Source organism: Epinephelus fuscoguttatus, linkage group LG14 (assembly GCF_011397635.1).
Source record: "Epinephelus fuscoguttatus linkage group LG14, E.fuscoguttatus.final_Chr_v1".
In the NCBI taxonomy this organism is placed as follows: Eukaryota; Metazoa; Chordata; class Actinopteri; order Perciformes; family Serranidae; genus Epinephelus; species Epinephelus fuscoguttatus.
The window spans coordinates 13,063,562-13,083,601 of NC_064765.1; the positions used below are offsets into that span (position 1 = coordinate 13,063,562).

Sequence of the window (20,040 nt, forward strand, 5' to 3'; positions counted from 1 at the left end):
GGGTGTGCAGGAGGGGAGTCAGTGTCTGAGCCAAAAGTGCTCTCACTCAAAGAAAAACCTTCACAGAGGGCAAAGAAAAGAGCCGGAGAAGAAGCGAGAGACAGACAGATGGAGGGAGATTGAGGAGAAAACAAAGGCGCCCTTTCAAAGTTCTCTGAGTAACAGCTTACTCTGCTGACATCATCAAAGTGAGACACGGTTCCACAAGAGTCGGGGAATTCCCGTGTTCCTGCCACCTCCTTCCGTCTTTAAGAGCCTCTAAGTGGCTTACATTTCCACTCTTTTCATGTGCTGATATCAGATGCAGCGCGAGAGCGAGACAATGGCTGCCCGCTCTGTCCCGGTCCGTCACTGACTATGCTTTCAACTGGTCTTTTTTAATTAGACACAAGCATTTCCCCCTTCACTTCCTTTTCCTCACCTTTGGTGCTGCATTATTGACTGCACTCCTAACAGATGACAAATAAAGCCAACTCTGGGGTTCTTGCACCAATGTCAATCAAACACTTCAGCATTAGCGCTCAGATTTTCATTATTCTGTACAGTCTTTGAAGGCAAACACTGGCGTAGAGACTTGAGACTTGCGTGAGACAGGTAAATGTCACAATACTGCAGCTGAAAGAATGGACCGACATGATACAGTCATGTGCTGGTGGATAGCTACAACATCCTTAGTTTTAGAAGTCAGGGGCCAGCTGCATGAAGCACTTTGGGTTAAGATTTTCCTTAAATCCAAATTTCCTTTAGAAAATCAGTTGCACAAAACATCCTCAAGTCTTCTCCTTAAGGTTTCCTTCAGTTTTTCTCCTTATCTTGGTCTTATACTCAAGGAATTGCTTAAAATTTGTTTAACTGTTGCACAGAGGACCGCATCTTAACCGCAACATGGCTGAGTTTATGGCGATCAATGAGGAAAATGAAGGCATCCCAAGAGGAGTGTTTCATGACCGGGAGAACCCAAAGGACACCCTTAATGATTTTGCACTACAAATTTGAGCAGAGGTCAGTTTATGAGTTGTCTTAAGTTGGATGACTCAACTTTCTGAAGATGCACCCCTCCAGCCCCGTTACAATTAATGATTGCTTTGCGTTTTTATGCAATCGGTTATTGGTGAGTCATTTCATGTGCACGAAACCTAGGTGTGCCGCGTCATCCACCAAGTTTCTAACGCCCTCACCCATCTGCTGAACACCATGGTGAAGTTCCTGTCCCAGCAAGAGAATGATGAGATAGTGATAACAGGTAGGCTATCACAAGCTTAAGTGCAACCAAACAAATCGTCTCCATGGAAACAACCAAATTGTACTGCAGTAAAATCTCTTTCACTGCAGTAAATGCCTTAACGTGTTTCCTTAACTAAGGAAACCTTTTAAGAGATTGTGTGCAATACCCTTAAGGAATTTCCTCAGCTAAGGGAAAACCGAAACTTAAGGTGCTTTGTGCAACCGGCCCCAGCTCCTCAACTTCCGGAGAATCCATGCTTTCACATGTATCACCACATAATAAAGAATTACTAGCATGATGTGTGGGTTGCACATCATGCTAGTAATTATTTTAAAGGGACAGTACACCCCTAAATCAAGAATTACATATTTTTCCTCTTACCTGTCGTGCTATTTTTCAGTCCAAATTGTTTTAGTGTGAGCTGCCAAGAGTGTTGGAGATATTGGCCGTAGAGATGTCTGCCTTCTCTTGAATATAATGGAACTAGATGGCACTCAGCTTGTGATGCTCAAAGCAGCAAAAAATACATTTGAAAACCTCAACAGCAATGTCTCTTTGCAGAAATCATGACCCGGTTACTCAAGATAATCCACAGACCTTGTCGAGAGCAGTTTCATGTAGGAACTATTTTCTTTTTACCGAACTCTACCCTGCCAACCGTATCACTGCGCAAAAGGAAGAGTGCATCTACTTATTGACGTGAGGCTCGTGCAAATCTAATCATTAATGGTGTCCTCCTTAGCTGTAACGTTAGCTAGCTCAGTGGTGCTATAGGCGAGCTAGCAGTGGTTGTAGCAGTAGTGCCTACAGAAAACTGCTCACAACAAGGTCTGTGGATTATCTTGAGTAACCGGGTCATGATTTCTGGAAAGAGACATTGCTGCTGAGTTTTCAAATGTATTTTCTGGCACTTTAAGAATCACAAGCTGAGTGCCATCTAGTTCCATTATATTAGAGAGAAGGCAGACATCTCTACGGCTGATATCTCCAACACTCTGCAGCTCACACTAGAACAATCTAGACTGATGAATAGCACTACAGGTAAGAGGAAAGATATGTATTAATGATTCCTGGTGAACTCCCCATAATTCGATTTTATAATTAACTGTAATAAACAGGATCCAATGGCCATCTTAGTGGTATAAGAAAATCTTTAGAAACACAAAATGGGATTTGGAAGAGATTTGCTGTTTTTTTTTACAGAATAAACAAATAGTGAATTAATTTCTTGCTAAATCATTCAGGCCACAAACATCATGTAAGCATGTGCAACCAGCTTGTAATTAAAGTGATGGGAACTACAGTGAAGCACATCAGAGCAGCCACCAGGCCACATGTTAATAATACAATAATACAGAATATGATGGGATGGGACTGACCCTGGATGCATTGCAGTGAGCCGTCCTCTGCCCGGATGGTGAACGTCTCCCCCGGGTTCACCTGCACCAGGATCACCTGTACCAACAACACATACGGACAAGGAAAATCCCACAATTAGAAAGCACACATCAGATTAATTGATGGAAACAAGGGTAAAAAAAATCTGTCATGCGTAATCATAACCATACATCCATATTCAACAATCACAAAAACAGGACAGACTCTGTGCTGGGCAGCCAATAGGCTTGCAGAGGTGACATAACACACAATAAGCATTGGATCCCAGAGTAGGGCGGACACAGAGTTCACACACATATGAATGAGGTGTTAGATAAGCTAATGGTGAGACAATGCTGCTGTCTCACACACCCTGATCTGAGAAAAGCCTTTCTCTTACAACCACACTGACTGGTCGGAAACCACTAAAACCAGTACGCACAAACATTACACGCACTGAGTGATGCGTATATCACAATTAACCATACGCATAGGTGAACACGCACAGATGAAGCCATAAGATGTGACACAGTTTTGATTCCCCACTGTTTCTGCTGAATATGCCGGAAGGGAGTGTGCATGCACCTTACCGTCATATTCTCCGCATACAGATTGTTGAGAGTGTACACATGGCTGTAGACATGAAACAGGTGACCCTCCATTACACACACGCGCACACGTATTCACGCACACATGCATGCACACGCGAGCACAGCCCCGTCTATGCTCTACAGGTGTGCCGTCGTAAAATCCTCATATCCTGCGTCCCTCCTGTAGTGTCTGCATGCTCTCCCATCTCAGCGCTAACCTGCTCCTCTCCCTCAGACACACACACACACACACACGCCCGCGCACACACACACACTTCCTGCTCTGTCTGCTGCAGCGGCTGCTGTTGCTATGGGAACCTCAGCATAGTACAGGGCGACCCATGTTTCCCAAGGACTGAGAAAACCCCCATATCAAACCATGTGGGTGGGTGTGTGAGGTGTGAGTGTGTATATGTATGTGTTATGTATAAACTTACACAAGCCAGCATCAGAGTCAACAGTCATGTAGCAATATTTGTCATGTGTTGATAAAGTGATGGCTGATGATCTTAGCCCTAAAATATGCAATATATGTAATAAATAACAAAAACTAGTTTTTGCAGTTTTAAGTTTAACCCCTTTTATATTTTGTTGCAAAATGCACTAGCATATACAACAATCTGACTTTGGCTGCACAGCATTTTCCTCTTTTGGCAGGCTACAAAACATTAATTTAACCCTTTGTAGCCCGAGCAAATTGCCTTGTCTGTCAAAGAAAATTTGTAAAAAAAAAAACAAACAAAAAAAACAAAGTAAATGACCTGGGGAGGTTCTTAAAAATTATAAAAATTCTGTACCGTAATTCTAAATATTTAATAATTATTATAATAAATACAGTTTTTCCCAAGCGATTTTCTTTTTCCCTAGTTTTTTTTTAAATGTTGTTTTTAAAAGAAACTGCACTAATTTGCTAAGGGTATAATTATTATTATATTAATTAGTGCGATTAAAAAAAAAAAACCTTGGTAAACTGAGTAAAAAAGGTCTCACAAATTGCAAAAAAAAAAAAAAAAAAAAAAAAAAATCCTTAATCTTTTTGAAAAAAAAAAATTTAAACTAGGGGAAAAAAGAAAATAGCTAGGGAAAATCTATATAATTATTATCATTACATATTAAAATTTTAGTACAGAATTATTATAATTTTTAAGCACCTTTTCCAAGTCATCTCCTTCTTGTCTGGAATTTTCTCTTTTTACTAATTTCTTGCAAAAAAATTTTTTTGGGGGGGGCGTTTCTTCTTCATCAAGACATCAAGCCAATTTCAGGTTTTTGAGTGTTAAATAAATGTGTTACAGTCTGCCAAAGAGGGAAAATGTGTTGAAGCCAAAGTCAGATTGTTGTATATGCTAATGCATTTTGCAACAAGATATAAAGGGGTTTAAACTTGAAACTGAAAAAAAACAATGCTGTATTACCTGTTTATAACTTGATGTGCAGTGTATGTATTCATTTTTTAATAAAATCAGAGAATCAAATTGTCAGCCGACTGCATCAGTGTGAATGTAGCCATTATGAACTGTAACAGCTCTCAAGGGTTAAGCTGAGAAACTGATTTTTTCCTCGTTAAGGGTCATTTTATTTTGCTGTTACAGTTCAAAACGGCTACATTCACACTGCAAGCCGTCGTGCTGAATATGGATTTATAGCTCAGATCCTGTTTTTAATGCAGCTGCTCTTATTGTGTTTTTAATTGGCCAATAGCAGATTCCAGAGCAAACTGCTCGCAGTCCTGAAGTGACCAGCATGCACAAAAGAACAATTACAAAGACGTCACTTGCAAAAGTAAACACAGCGGCCAATGAAGTCAGTGTTTACAGTCTCATTTATAAGGTGATGCGTAGTGAAAGCCAGGGAATTCACAAGCAGACGATAACGAGGACAAGGATTTTTAATCACAGCTTTTGTGGAGCGATGGCTACAACATGTGTTCCGACGTGTGTTGGAGCCAGGAGTGGTGGGGTCGTGATGTGAATGGCTTCACTGAAAGTGAGTGACTCCCGCCAGCACATTCTGTGACAAATGTTGATCTAGAGTGATGTAAAAGCCAAATGAATTCCACTATGACTGGTCAGACTGAGGTCCCACTGCATCAAAGAAACAGACCTGCATTTGAATTAGGACCACATGTGAAAGTGACCCAAACCAGAGTTGAAAAGATCACACTGTGAACAGATCTGAGTCACATATGAGCAAAAAATATATGAAAAGAAAAATCAGATTTGGCCCACTTCTGTTGGCAGAGTGAACACAGCCAATGTTACTGTAATTCAACTTTACCCTCTGGCATTTTAAGGAAAGGGTGTAAAGAAAAACAATGAGTTTTGGCAGGCACCATTTATGGAGAGCCAACGTGATTAGAGAAAGCATCCAAGTTCTGTTCCAGAAGTAATAACGTCTAATTCAAAATCACTGACATTTTAAATCATGGATTTTAGTAAAAAACAAAAAATCCAGGCATGTAGTTCACTTCATTTGTCCAAATTAATCCTGCATTTTTTATTGTTTATTTCAGTAGTTCTTTTTCAGCAGCTTTTAACACACCATTTCCAAATTGCCCAATCCGCCATGAATTAAACGCCATTAATCGGACATAGATTGGCTTGATATGGGAATGGACAGGAAGAGTGGAATGTTGGAAACGTTTTTTAGATCACAACTTAGAAGCTGGTACAAGACATTAGATGAGATTGAGGGTAAGGAATTGATAATAACTCGAAGGGCTCAACTCCATTATGTGAAGATGAGTGCTTAATTCTCAGACGGAAAAATCAAAAACCTTGAGAGGAACAGCCGTCCAGTTGAGTGAAATATTCTTATAGTAGCTGTGACATAATGAAGTGCAAACAATGGAGCCAATAGATTATCAACTTCCTACTGGCTTATTAAACGTGCTGCCTTCAATTGAAACTCATATGCTTTTGGTTACCACATTTAAAGTCATAGATATGCTTGGCATTCAAGTGGTTAATTCGTGAGAACACGGCTACTAGGCAACAGCAACGTTGACGCCACTGGGGCAAACAATTTAGCAAGCCACCTTAACGCAGATAAGATATTCGAGGATAAGATCAGGCTGTTGGGATGATCAATATTTTCCCCAGACATATTATCAAACCACTAAGAAAAACTCTATACAACTAACATTACTTAAATGAACCTTCATGGCCTCCACCATTTCTGAAACTGTCAGCAAACACATCACAACTCAGAGCTTTCAGAAAATCTTCACTTACAAGTAGGGGTGAGAATCACCAGAGGATCCATGATGTGGTATCATCACGATACGTAAGTCACCGCACAATATTATTGCATTTTTTAACATGTTGCGATACGCTGAGCATCGCGATAAAATATTGTACAATATATTGTGATTCATCACCTTTTTTCATCTGCACATTATTTCCCCAGAAGAAAACTTTTTCCAACATCTGTTTTCAGTCTGATCATCTCACTTCAGTCATTTTATTTGCAGCAAAATTTTGTCATGGATTAAAAAAATTAATTGATTTTATTATTCAGATAGGCTACCTAAAGTTTAATTTGTATTTGTAATATTAATAATGTACATCAGCGGTTCCCAACTGTTGGGTTGCAGTTGAAAAGTGGGTCACGGGTCCATTCTGAACGGACCGCAAGTGAATTGCAAACATGTCGTGTTTACAAAAACACACTTTATTTACACTTTAAGTACACTGAATTTCAGGCACAGAGCTTTTATTTTGAAGTGCCGTTTTCAGACAGCTACGTAGCAAAAACAGCAAACTAGCCTAAGTAATTATGGTGCTAAGGAGAAATTCTGATTCCGTGACTGGACCAGTTGGGAACCACTTTATAATAAGAAAATCCATACTCGGCACTGTGTGACAATTAGATGTTGCCACACAAAAACATCCCAATACTTGGCTGTTTCGATTTTTTACGCCACCACTGCTTACAAGGTCGTGATACCACAAGAAGAGGGTGTTCATGTGGACTCTTATCGTGAACACCTAAAGTATGACTCCATTTTAAGGCAGCAGTAGCCAAAATAAAGCGCCATATTCTACAGAGCCTCCTGTTGGCTACATTATTGAACTTATAGTATGTCACAGGGGAAAACTGTTACGACTGTCTGAATACTACCAAATCAATGTTTGTTTTCAGATTCACAAAGTGTTCAAATTCTAATTTGTGTCTGAATATGGACGGTAAAACCCAGGAACAAGTTTCACTTTTGCAGCATGGAAAATGAAAGAAACCCTCAATGAGAAATTCCACTGAATCACAGCCAGCTTTAATGTGATGGTGACACTTTGGCTCGTTGTAAGATTTTCTCCATCATGTGTACCACATTTCTTTAAACGCTAAATATTGTAGAACGATAAGCTGTCGCACCCTAACAATGACTCGGATGTCTTTGCTTGCACGCACTGATGGAACACACAGACACAGATAAACATACATAAACTGGTGTAGGCAGGTTGACACAGATAGGCAGACAGGAAAACTGATAGACAAAAAGCAGACACACACAGACACACAAGTATGTGCTCAGACTCAACAGAGACGCTCGGTGCCCACGCACACGCCAAAAAAGGGTAAAAGAAACACACACAGTGTAAGACAGACCAAGAAACAAACAAATACACACAAACACGGACGCACACGCATGCAGCGGAGTCAAATCTATATAATCATCGGTCTAGAGCCCTGATTCCACACTGGGAACCAAGTTTAAACTGCAGGGTGTTACAATAAAAAGAGCTCCCTAACTGCTGCGTGTTACAGCCAAAACCCTCCCTAACTGTTATGTGTCGCAGCCAAAACACTCCCACCATGCTTCCTCTGGGCTGAGGGAACAAACCGGGGACGATGCATAAACATCATCATCATCATCTCTCATCAACCAAAAGCACACAGTGTGAAAATGCATCTGTGACAGCACGTTAAGACCCAGGTCAATTAACTGTGATGCTTTTAATTACATCGATCACTTCCTCTCGCCTGCCCAGAGCTTGGGTGGGGCTTTGTTCTCTGAAGGTAATCCAGTTGGCTCTGTGGCTTCTGATAAGATCAGTCAGTCTCAGAGACGCAGTTGAATCTTTTTCTGAAGCAGTTTAAGCTAAGGCCTGGGATCCATCAATGGAGCTAGTTAAATGCTGCATCTCTCGGACTGAATGATCCCTGCGTATGTGCCCGCATACATCTGTGTTTATTCTTGTTCCTGTTACATGACGAACGCTTTACTGTAACAGCTTGGCAGCTGTTCATTACCTGTGGCAACAACCAATGTGACGAAATGACAACAAAGAGAAGCGCCTGCATGGCTGTTTGATGTGTGCTCTTGCATGCTACAGGAATGTCGAAAGGAAGTGGATGCATTTGTGTGTTCATTCTGCAGGGATGACTGAAAGCAAACAACAGACATGTGTGTGCGTGTGAGTCTGCGTGAGTGTTTACCTGCTGCGCTGCGTCACCGTTAACCATGTGAGGCATTAGAGGGACCTCCCCGTTCAGGAGGGGGGGCGGAGCCAAGTCCAGTGGAATCTGGTCTGTCATCATCATTGTGACGTACATTCATGGAGAAATTCACTGAACTGCCCTACCTGGGAAAGTACAGAGAGGGAGAGAATGAGAAACAGGGGATGTCAGTATTGTTGAGTTATTTACAGACACATATACACATAGAAAGTGAAAACTAGATCAGGTTTTTCCAAGTGCTGGTTTAAAACAGTCAAACAAGATTCCAGAGCGTAAAAACCCCGTAAATGATGAGAAAAAAAAGGAAAAGCGATTTTTACTTTCTGCTGCAGTTGGCCATATTTAAAACTTCCATCCAAAGGTATACAATATGTTTTTAATGTTGGACATATTTCAAATTCCAAAAAGTCGAAACCCTCTTTTTTTTTTTAAAGAAAGAGAACATTTTGGATACAGCCGAAAGTTACTAGAAGATTGACGAAGCAGGAGCCAATTGGCTTAGCCTGGCATGGCTCTATCAACATTAAGGGTGTAGTGATACATCGATCTGGATCCATCCATCCATCCATCCATCCATCCATCTTCCGCTTATCCAGGGTTGGGTCACAGGTGCAGCAGGCCAAACAAAGCACCCCAAACGTCCCTCTCCCCCCAGCAACGCTTTCCAGCTCCTCCTGAGGGACCCCAAGGCGTTCCCAGGCCATTTGAGATATGTAATCCCTCCAGTGTGTTCTGGGTCTGCCCCGGGGCCTCCTACCAGTTGGACATGCCCGGAACACCTCTAACTGGAGGCGCCCAGGAGGCATCCTGATCAGATGCCCGAACTACCTCAACTGACCCCTTTCGACCCCTCTGAACTCCCTCCGGATGTCCAAGCTCCTTACCCTATCTCTAAAGCTGAGCCCAGCCACCCCACACAGGAAACTCATTTCGGCCGCTTTTATCTGCGATCTCATTCTTTCAGTCGCTACCCAGAGCTCATGACCACAGGTGAGGGCTGGGAACAGTAAATCGAAAGCTTTGCCTTCTGGCTCAGCTCTCTCTTCACCACGACGGTCCGGTGCAGCGCCCGCACCACTGCGGAGGCCACACCAAACCGCCAATCCATCTCACGCTCCATTTTACCCTCACTCATGAACAAGACCCCGAGATATTCCCAGAATGGCGAAGGCATGACCCACTCGAGTCAGCCCTACTCTGCCTCTGATTGGCCTAGCCTCACATTCTTACACTAACCCTAACCTAATCACTCCTTTTGCCTCAACGTCACCAATCCAACCACCAAAGGCAACAAGTGCCAACAAATCATAGGGAGAGTAGGGTGGGTCGTTACTATGCCATCCTAGGACACAAATTTGCTTCCTAAATATTTAAACAGTTCTAGTGGCCTTGCACCAGGCAAATAATGACAAGCAGCCAAGAAAAGAAAGTAACATCTCATACAGATAATGAGATTGAAATTGTATTGTGGCAGACACAAATATTGTATTATTGTCCAGAGAATCATTATACGATCGTATCTTGATGAAACTAGTGACTTACACTCCTTATCTATAAGTCGTTTCACGCCTGTTTAATCTATACAACAACTGCTAAGCTAACAGATGGAAGCTTCATATTTAACGAACATATGTGAGAGCTAACTCTCAACAAGAAAGCAAATAAACAATCTACAATGACATACGAGGCCAGAATATGCCAAACCTGATTTAGTCCAGCCTACCAGTGTGTTTCCATCAGTGTTTATCATGCAATTTCCTCATCAACAAAACAATTTTCCACTCCATATGAGCATGAAATTCTCTTTGCATTGTCGAGAAGCATTTATTCAATTTGTCAGTTTCCACTGGGTTTACCGTGGCTATGTAGTTTCCATCCCAATTTGGGCAGAAACTTGGATCGAGTAACAGAGCTGTACATGAAACATGACGGGTAGAGATGTGAACACTGGAATTACACATTACAAGATTGAGCTACATGAAGGGGAATCCAAAGGGTTTACTCTAAGACAGGTGCACACAGTGTGAGAGAGAGACTGGAAAGATAATTGCTCCCGTCAACAACGGTAAGAAAGATAACCTTGTGTAATGAACAAGAGGAAAGAAAATAGAAAGAGACAGAGGACATGACATGATTCCAGTGTTTCGAACAGATTAGTACTCTCCTAATATGCTGTCTTTTCCTCTTACACTGGCTTTGTGCAGGTGTATCAGCTTTGATAAAATATAACAAGTCACATCATGTCAATATGAAAGAAAAAAGATGAAAGAGGCAGAGGAAACAGAGATGAGAGTGACAGACTAATTCAAAGCGCCTCATCATCAACAAAAGTCTTGTAAAATACAGGAGGGATCACAGCGAATATCCTGTTTGGAGGATTAATAAAAAAGAGAAACAGTGGATGAATAAGGTCTTAGTTTGATCGGTGAATGGAGATTACTGCACCTGCTGTTAGCTTTGTTAATACAGCACACGGCATATCCCATAAAAACATGCAAACACACTGCAAGAATAGGACGTCTTCTGATGCTTTCTGGGGTCAAGCGAGATGCCGCTCTTTGGAGAGTAACCCAGAGAGCTAAATCTGGATATGGTTTCTCTGCTTGCATAATAATAGCAGTAAAACCGAAAAGCATAATTATGAAAAAAAAAAAAAAAACAACAAGCGAGGCCATTCATCTTAAGTGGAAAATGACATGGTTTCACCTAATTGGCTATAGGGCAAGAACCGAAAAAAAAATAAAAAATAGGCGATGTGTGGCAGCCGTGCACATGGTCCTCATCAGGGTTCAAACCAAGCTGCTAACCCGAACTTTATCAGTCATAATGTATATGCTTACACAAACACACAGCGAAAACCGCTGACGTTCCTCCACACTTGCGTCAGCAGTGATATACTGTATATGCCGTCTCCTGGGGGAACACACACAAACACACACACATACAGTAGATACACAAAACACTCCAGCCAAAATGTTCCGCAAAAGCTAACCCAACATATACATATGCACACGTATGCAAACACACAGAGATTTATTGCCAGAGGTAGATTACTGAATGACGTAGGTGTTTCAGTTCAACACTGGTGAGTGAACTCGCTAAAGAGCTATTGACTAATGGCTGTAAGCTGCTATTAGCACACAAACATACAGTGTGCATTAGGGATTTGCATTTAAGAAATATATCTCCTATATCCATCTCTGACATACATACGTTGATAACGTGCACACACACACTAACACACACAGCATTCCTCTGAAAACAGCTGTGTGTCACCGTGTGTCTTTTCTTTCAGCTGGTCGTCCTCTAGCACTGACGAGGTCTTTGAAAAGGTTAGTAGATCACACAGCTGCGGCTCATACTGCTGCAACATAAACACACGCATCACTCTCTGTGTCCGCCTTGTCTTTCTGACTCTATCTCTCCCCTTAAATCTTGATTTTTGTTCTTCCTCGGTCTAAAACTCTCCCTCTCTCTCCATCTGAGCCCCGTTCCCAGCTCAGCCTGGCCATCCTGCCTTGAACACACGCACCACACGCGCACACAGTTGCGTCCAGGACACATCACAGACAGATGGTAACGCCACTTTCAAGTCTGCCAGGAAAAAGAGAAGAGCGAGACAGAGAAGAAAGAAGGAAGAAAGAGAGAGGGAAGAAGTACATGAAGGACCGGCTTATATGATAAACGGAGGGTGAATAAAGATGAGAAGTCTAAGACATCTCTTCCAATAACTCTGTGTTCTTAAAATAACCCCTCATTTCCCGAAGGAATTCATTATATTCTTACAATCTTTTTACTCATGAACACTCATCAGTCTGAATCACAAGCAGAGATGAGATTCCAACAATGTGCGCTATTTGAATAATGTTCAAGGAATTCGGTTGCCAGGGTCCAGACCTGTGAATCTCCCCACACTAAAAGTTGAGTCTGGCACTGTGACATAAAACAGCAGTTTCTCGATTCACAATCCACTGATCCAATAAGCACTGCTAACCAGCAGCCAATCAGCACCATGGTTGGGCCTAAAGCTGTTGTCAAATATCGTCAACGAGTGCCGTGGAACCAATGGGGGGTAATAACAACAATGATAGGCACAGTTTGTTTTAAACTATTAAACTCCCAGGAATACTAGTATGCTGGTGTGGTTATGCATTAGTGTGGATGTAAAATCACGTTAGATTCAGGTGGATATGTTGGTCTCTAGTGACTGGTTAGGGAAATAAAATCCCCTCTCCTTCAGAAATCAGTCCGAGTGGAGGCAATGTCAGATTGAAGGTAACAATAATGAGTTGACAATTCTTTCTGATATCACGCAAGGAATTCTGGTGTTAGGTAAACAAATCTTTGTTTCCTAGGATAGCAAGGGAATGACCACCCTACTCTGCCTTAACCTGCTCCTGATTGGCTTACCCCGACATTATAACCCTAACCAAAACCCATCCCACTCTTGTTGCCTGAACCAAGAAAACCAAGCTAACCAAGCTAACCAACCCAACCAATGAAGGCAACAAGTAGTAGCCAATCGAAGGGAGAGCAGGGCAGATAATCCTTTGCTATCCTACAAAATGCAAATTCACGTTGGATAAGGTTACCAGCAGTAATACCCCTTTTCCACCAAAATTAGTTTGTGTACACGGGTTATTTAAATACGCGTAAACCCACTAAAAATAAATAAATAATAATAATTTGTTTGAGCACTGCTTGGGAGGACATTGATGATATTTTGTGAAGGCCTGTCATTGCGCCTCGCTGATAAAGGAGCCAAAGTCATCATGTTCATCCAGGTGTTGTGTTCCCATCAATGCCGATTGGAGCCAGAGGCAATTAAAACCCGTGACTACTGTAGAGTCATTTGACCCAGGTGTGAATAGAGGTTAAAACCTTTCCCATTGCCTTAAAAAGCCAGATGTTAGCGGGTGTTAGCAGGGTTTTATATGCATACAGCAACCAGAAAACCCACATTCTATAAGCCACCAAAAATAAAAGCAACAGAATAAAAGCTAACATGTAACTATACCTGAAGGCAAAACTTCTACTTGACAAAAAGGTACCTTATATTGTTCTGTTCATTCTTTTTTTAAGAATCCGTTCACATAAATTCAAGAACCCGCTCTTTGGTAAAAACAGTTTGACACTTTGGGGAATCCACTTATTCGCTTTCTTGCTGCTACTGAGATAAGGAGATTGATGACTCTCTTCTGTCTGTACATTAAATATGAAGTGGTGTCGATGATCTCACTCTCAAATAAACCCCAAAATGTCAAACTATTCCTTTAAGGTAATCAAAGAACAGTCTAGTAGATAAACACAATGTGTTGTGTTCAGCTTACTGACGTCTTGTTATATAATTTCTTGGCATTGGCATCCTCTAAATTTAAACACTTAACCTTTAACTGCAATTTGGAGCAACTGATGTGTAAAATTGCACAGTGCAGAAGCAAGTTAAAGAAAAAGGCTGATTATCCGTCCGTCTACTGACGTCTGATTTGTCTGATTTTGTGACTTTCTACCTTGTAAGACTGAGAGATAATGGAAGTTACATGTAGGGAAAATGTAGATGCATTTCTCGTTCTGCAGCTGTTTCCTACAGGATCTTGTGCACATATCTGGAAATTTAATGTATCAATGAATGAATAATGACCTTTGTTTTCCGGTGGAATCATTACCAGATGGATGCTGCTGTTGATAGCTTCAGACATCACCACTCTGTGTGCGCACACACACACACACACACACACACAGCGGTTTCCGTTCCCCCTGTGGAATGTGGGAGGAATAAGGTGTCGATTCCCAGCAGGGATAAAATGTTAAATTGAAAAATTCCATGTTGAATCCAGAAAACAATCACCCACTTGTCCCGGGTGTATGAATGTTTGTGTGTGTGTATGTGTGTCAAGGAGCATGAGTGTGCATGTGTAAGCGCATGTACACGTGTCTGTGTCATTAGACAGAAAGCCCTGTGTAAGCATGGAAACTGCCTCTGAAACATAAAAGATGCATAGAGTAAAATGCACACCGAGATGTAGCGCGCGCACACACACACACACACACACACACACACACAGAAGCCCTAGATGTTCAGGGGCAGCTCTGACCTCACAACACGACAGTCATTACTCATACAGTCATTCATCATTCACACACACACACACACACACACACACACACAAACACACACACACACACGCCCAATGACTCCAGTTTGTCCATCCTGACGAAGCATAATGGATATTCACAACCACCTAACAGACTGTCTGACTTGCTTCCAGTCGACAGCTTCACACCTCTCTCTGCCTCACCATCATTCACACAAACACACGCACATTTGTGCAACAGCCAACATCTCCTGAGACTGGTATTTCTCGCTCTGATTAAATTTGGCCTCGGAAACTAGTCTTGAATTTTTAATATTTAGCAAAAATAGCTAAACAACACTCATATAAATTTCAAATGATCTCATGCGTTCTATTGTACTTCTCTTTTTCTACACATGAATGAATTATTCATAAAAACAAAAACTGGCAAGACAGCGTGAAACTGATCACATGTCCGCTTCTTCCTCTAGCTCAAGCCGCAGAGATTTCGGTGATGATGTAAGGAAAATAAAACACTGTGACAGTGTGTGGTTTCTACCAGCACAGTGAAAGAAGCCACAGGTGATTATATATAAGGCTAGCATTAGCTAACTGACCATACATGTGCTTCTTCCAGTTAAGTCTTGCAACTGGGGAGATCAAAGTCAGTCATGTCCTGGAGTTCGTCATGCAGTGCAATGAATCAGTGCATCAGCATGTCTGACTCTTACTTTGTATTTTTCCTCTGATGTTAATAAGAGCAGAATGTCGTCAGCTCTCTATAGTAAAGCAAGTTAGTGTTTGGGGTTTAAAACATGTTTAAAAGCTGAAATTCTGAGCATAAATATGCAGAGTAATGTTTTGGAGGTTCTGTAATTTGGATTTAAAGCCTATGTTCTTCACTCTGTCATACATATTCAAAGGACTAATCATAGACCGAGTAATTCTGTTAGGTAAAGTTCCGTTTCCATGAGCAAAGCAGCCTTGAAGCTTCCCCCTGCAGTTTGCCTTCAGGGCCATGAGGGCTTTCCATGACGTTATTCCACCTTTGCTTCACTTTCTTCACATTTAGATTTGAGCAAGAATCAAACACTTTCAGCGCAAATTATCTCCAGTCATCAAGCTGATGAACTTGTCGATAACTTCGCACATGTGTAATCCCCCGTATGTCTGTCTGATCCATTCTGAAATTTGCGAACGGTTTTGGGTCAGTCTTTTTCAGAAGAAAATGACACACGGTTCACACATGACTGATGTGACAAGTCCCTCTCAGAAGTGAATGTGTCAGAAAAAGAGATAAGCATTGATTTCAGATGTAATCGCGCTGTCCCACCCGAAGCACTATTATCGAGGGACAGACGGCGGAGGTGATGGAAATCTATAAAAGTCTAGAAACTCGGACAGAAAGCAGGTTGAACTTTGAGAGCCATACAGACCTAATCAGCAAGAAGAGTTAGTAACAGCTATTTTTTGTCTGAGGAATGTGTTTCCCTGAGGTCCAAACAGGCAACGTAGTGCTGTCAGGTACTGTCGTGTATCTCAAGCCTCATTTTTGTCTGGTAAAATGGTTAACATGATCCTCTTTCACACATGCACTGCAAACCTGAAATTATCTGGACATTACCCGGAGGAGCTGTATGTGAGAATGCAAATGTCCGAATCAGTTGGATTGGACATTACATGGACGCTACTCTGCCAGCTCCCCACAAAGTCCATGTAATGTCCGATTGAGCCCATGTGTGAAGAGGGCAGGTAAATGTCCGGAGAATTCACCATGAGCAAGCGGGCCTGTGAGTGATGTTTCTGTCATGCAGCTCACGCCAAACCAGAAGAAAACAAACATCAGCAGGTAAAGTAGAAGGGTCAGTTACACAAAGATGGCAATGAATATGTCTGACTAGAGAGAGACGGGATTCAGGAACTTTGTCGTTAAGGGCCTACGTCACAATCGTAGCAAGAGGGTTCCAGGTTCGAATCTCAGGTGGAAGGTTCAAACCCAGGGTGGGGGAGCCCTTCTCTGCGGAGTTTGCATGCTCTCTTCATGTCAGTGTTGGTTCTCTCTGGGTACTCCAGCTTCCTCCCACAGTCCAAAGACATACAGGTTAATCGGTGACTCTAAATTGTCCGTAGGTGTGAATGTGAATGTGATTGGTCGTCTTCTGATTCGATGGGTTAGCCCTGTGATAGTCTGGCGATCTGTCCAGGCTGTACCCCACCTCTCGCCCAATGTCAGCTGGGATAGGCTCCAACCACCCCCGCAACTCCGAACAGAATAAGCGGTTAAAAAAAGATGAATGAATACATACTTGCGACATAACCACGGTTTAATCCACGTCATGTCCTGCCTCCTGCACACTCTTCCTAAGCGCCAGTAGGTGAGAATCCTCCTGACATGTACAATCCCCTGTTGCAAGCTGCATGATTAAAAGGGAAACTCCGGAAAATGTCCAGACTTGAAACTCCAGATATTGTCCAAACTTGATATGAGAAAACAGCTATGGTTTGAAATGTGGTGTATTTCATTGCAAATTCACTGTATTTGCTTGATTGTATCAACTTGCTGTTTAAGTATTTGGATTAGTTACCTTTGATTAACATGCTGTCGCCAAACTAAGCATGTGTTGATTTCAAACCGACACTTATAAACACACTGATGTGCAGAACAGAGAAACATATTATGTCAAAGCATTACATTTCAATTAAAACCAGCATGGCTCCACGAGAAGCCGTGTTTAACCAAAAGACTGGGTCAGTGAGTACACCAAGAGAAACCACCGTTTCCTGTCCTGGATAACAGTTTAGCACAGAAACCATAACCAGCTACACACTGCACTAATATCCACTAACACAGAGAAAAGAAAGAATCCAAGCCCTTTTATCCAGCACACCAACTTTTCCAGGAACTTGGGAACTCTTTCAGGAACTTGTGCTGGTTCTGATTTTGGTTTCTCGATTCTTACCGCAAAAAAACTGCCCTGCAACCAAGGTACTAGTTTTCATTGGGCTGCAAAATGCAGAGGCGGAGTTTGGACTGTTGAACTATGCTGACTGCTCATACACAAGCTTTGCGAGAGTCTTACACAACCGCCATTTTTAAATACCAGCAACCATGTGATTAAAAAAACAGAGAAGCAAGGAGATGTGAAAGAACTGCTGTGGTTGTGATTTTGATTTTGCACGGACAGGAACCTGGTTACTTTTCTGAACTGCTTATCCTTTATTCCACCTCACAACGCCTCACATCCAGTGACCAATCACTGCTCTGCTGATACCTTAAAAACCCATTTTAAGACCCATCTCTTATCTTTAGCCTTTTAATGATCACTATAATGATGACTAAGATTTTTATTTTGCAACATATTGTATGCTTTAATTTACTTAAATTCTCTTGTTTATGACTGTTTTTTAATTCTTTCTATGTCTCATTTGATTGTGCTTATGTTTTATTCAGTCTCTCTGGTCAACGTCCGCTGTTTTTAAATGAGCTGAAACCTGACTTAACTCGACTTGAGTTGATCCCCTCATCAATGTCTCCTAATTTTCACAGCTCCTGAGGCACAGCGAGAAGGCAGAGGCAAATATGCGAGACTAATTTCTGTGAATCCCCAAAATTTGTTCATCTAGTTTCTGGAATTTATCTGGTGACAAAGAGGTTAAACAGAGGGAATAGGCAGGGGATTGGAGAGGGAAAAACAAGAGGACAACAAAGATGGAGACAAGAGGGGGAGGTACAGACAAACAAAAAGACAGAGGAGAAAACACACACAAAAAAAAGGGGAAACAAGAGGGAGAATCGAAACTGAAACTGAATTTCATTCACTACTTTGGTAATGTTTTTCTCTGTAATTCTGTGGTCTAACAGTCATGACAGATTAACCCAGAACTGTGGCCTCGTGTGTATGTAACAAATACACAGGCTGAATGCAGCATCAGTCATCATACAGTACATGTGTTTCCTGTGCTGACAGTGTATATTAGTCACTGCGATAAGCTTTACAACAAACATTAGTGTATCTGATTTGTAATGTGCATGTAAATGTAGTGATACAGAAGGAAGGGAGATAACAGGGAGAAAAAGGAGACACACAGTAGGTGTAGGTATCCTCTTCCTCATTCTGGGTGTGTTAAGCGGCGAGGAATGCTCTCAGGTGTCAGTGCTCCGAACTGAATGGCTATCTATTCAGTGCAACACAACACACACACACACACACACACACACAGAAACACACATGCACACAAACAGTTTACGCGAAACATGACTGGGATTGATCCAAGTCCTTTTAAAACCCATCTTATCAACTGACAACTTTAATCTGTGCTGGCATTTAATACGCACGCACACAGGCGCATTGCTGTGTGTGCGTGTGTGTGTGTGTGTGTGTGTGTGTGTGTGTGTGTTTGGAGAAAGAGGGACGGGGGTAGCTTCTAAATATGGTGGGAAACTGCCACCAACACCACTCCCATTCAACCCCAGCTCCTTTTACAAAAGGTATTCAGTCTAGGAGAGACCTGCTCTCTCTTTCTCACTCACCCTCTTTCTAACACACACACACACACACACACACACACACACACACACACATACACACACACAGATTGAGTACCTTTTTACCAGAAGAGAGAGAGAGAGAGGTGGGGTGGAGAAGGGGGAGATGCAGAAGAGAAGAAGGGAGGAGGGAGGAGGGAGGGAAAGAAGGGTGGAGAGGAAGGCAAAGAGGAATGCTGTGCTTGTGCTTACTCTGAGGGGAGCGTGAACACACACACACACACATTTGGAAAAGACAGAGAGGGGATTTATAAAAGATGGAACCTCTTCGGGTTCCCACGTCGGCTGGCAGCTTTCTGCACATATGCAGCCTCTGTGTGTGTATGTGTGTGTCTGTGTGAGAGAGAAGGAGAGGGTGTGTGCATTGAGAGGCAGAGAGGGAAGGACAGAGGCAAAGTGTGTGAAGCAAAATTCAGAGTTTCAGCTTGTTCTTCAATTTGCCTTCATGCATTTGGCTTGCATATGTGTGTGCATACATTTGTGCACGCCTCTGTGTGTGTGTATGTGTGTGCGTCTACGGTCCAAGTCCTCCTGCCCTGTAATTGCGGTAATGATATGTCATCCACGAAGAAGAACTCGGAACGGGTGGGGTGGAATGCAACGGACACACACGAGCCGCATGCACACGTTCCACTCGCAAACCATGTACGAACAAGCTCCTCTACAAACTCCCTGAACTGCAGCCTTCAGACTGAGCACCCCCCCCCCCCCCCGGAAAACAACCAGCACCACATCTGATGATGAACAAAAGCCTAACTGAACCAGCTG

At 42.2% G+C, this 20,040-nt stretch overlaps 1 protein-coding gene across 1 annotated transcript in view; it reads right to left on the reverse strand.

Annotated features, from left to right (window-relative positions):
* Positions 1 to 20,040, reverse strand: part of fndc3ba (fibronectin type III domain containing 3Ba) — a 152,848-nt gene that overhangs the window by 111,571 nt on the left and 21,237 nt on the right. Inside the window, exons 2-3 of the mRNA XM_049597183.1 lie at positions 8,632 to 8,777; positions 2,605 to 2,680 (exon numbers count right to left, since the gene is read on the reverse strand). Coding sequence (XP_049453140.1) covers positions 2,605 to 2,680; positions 8,632 to 8,748 — 193 coding nt within the window. The 5' untranslated portion in view covers positions 8,749 to 8,777. The remainder of the gene's footprint in view (positions 1 to 2,604; positions 2,681 to 8,631; positions 8,778 to 20,040) is intronic.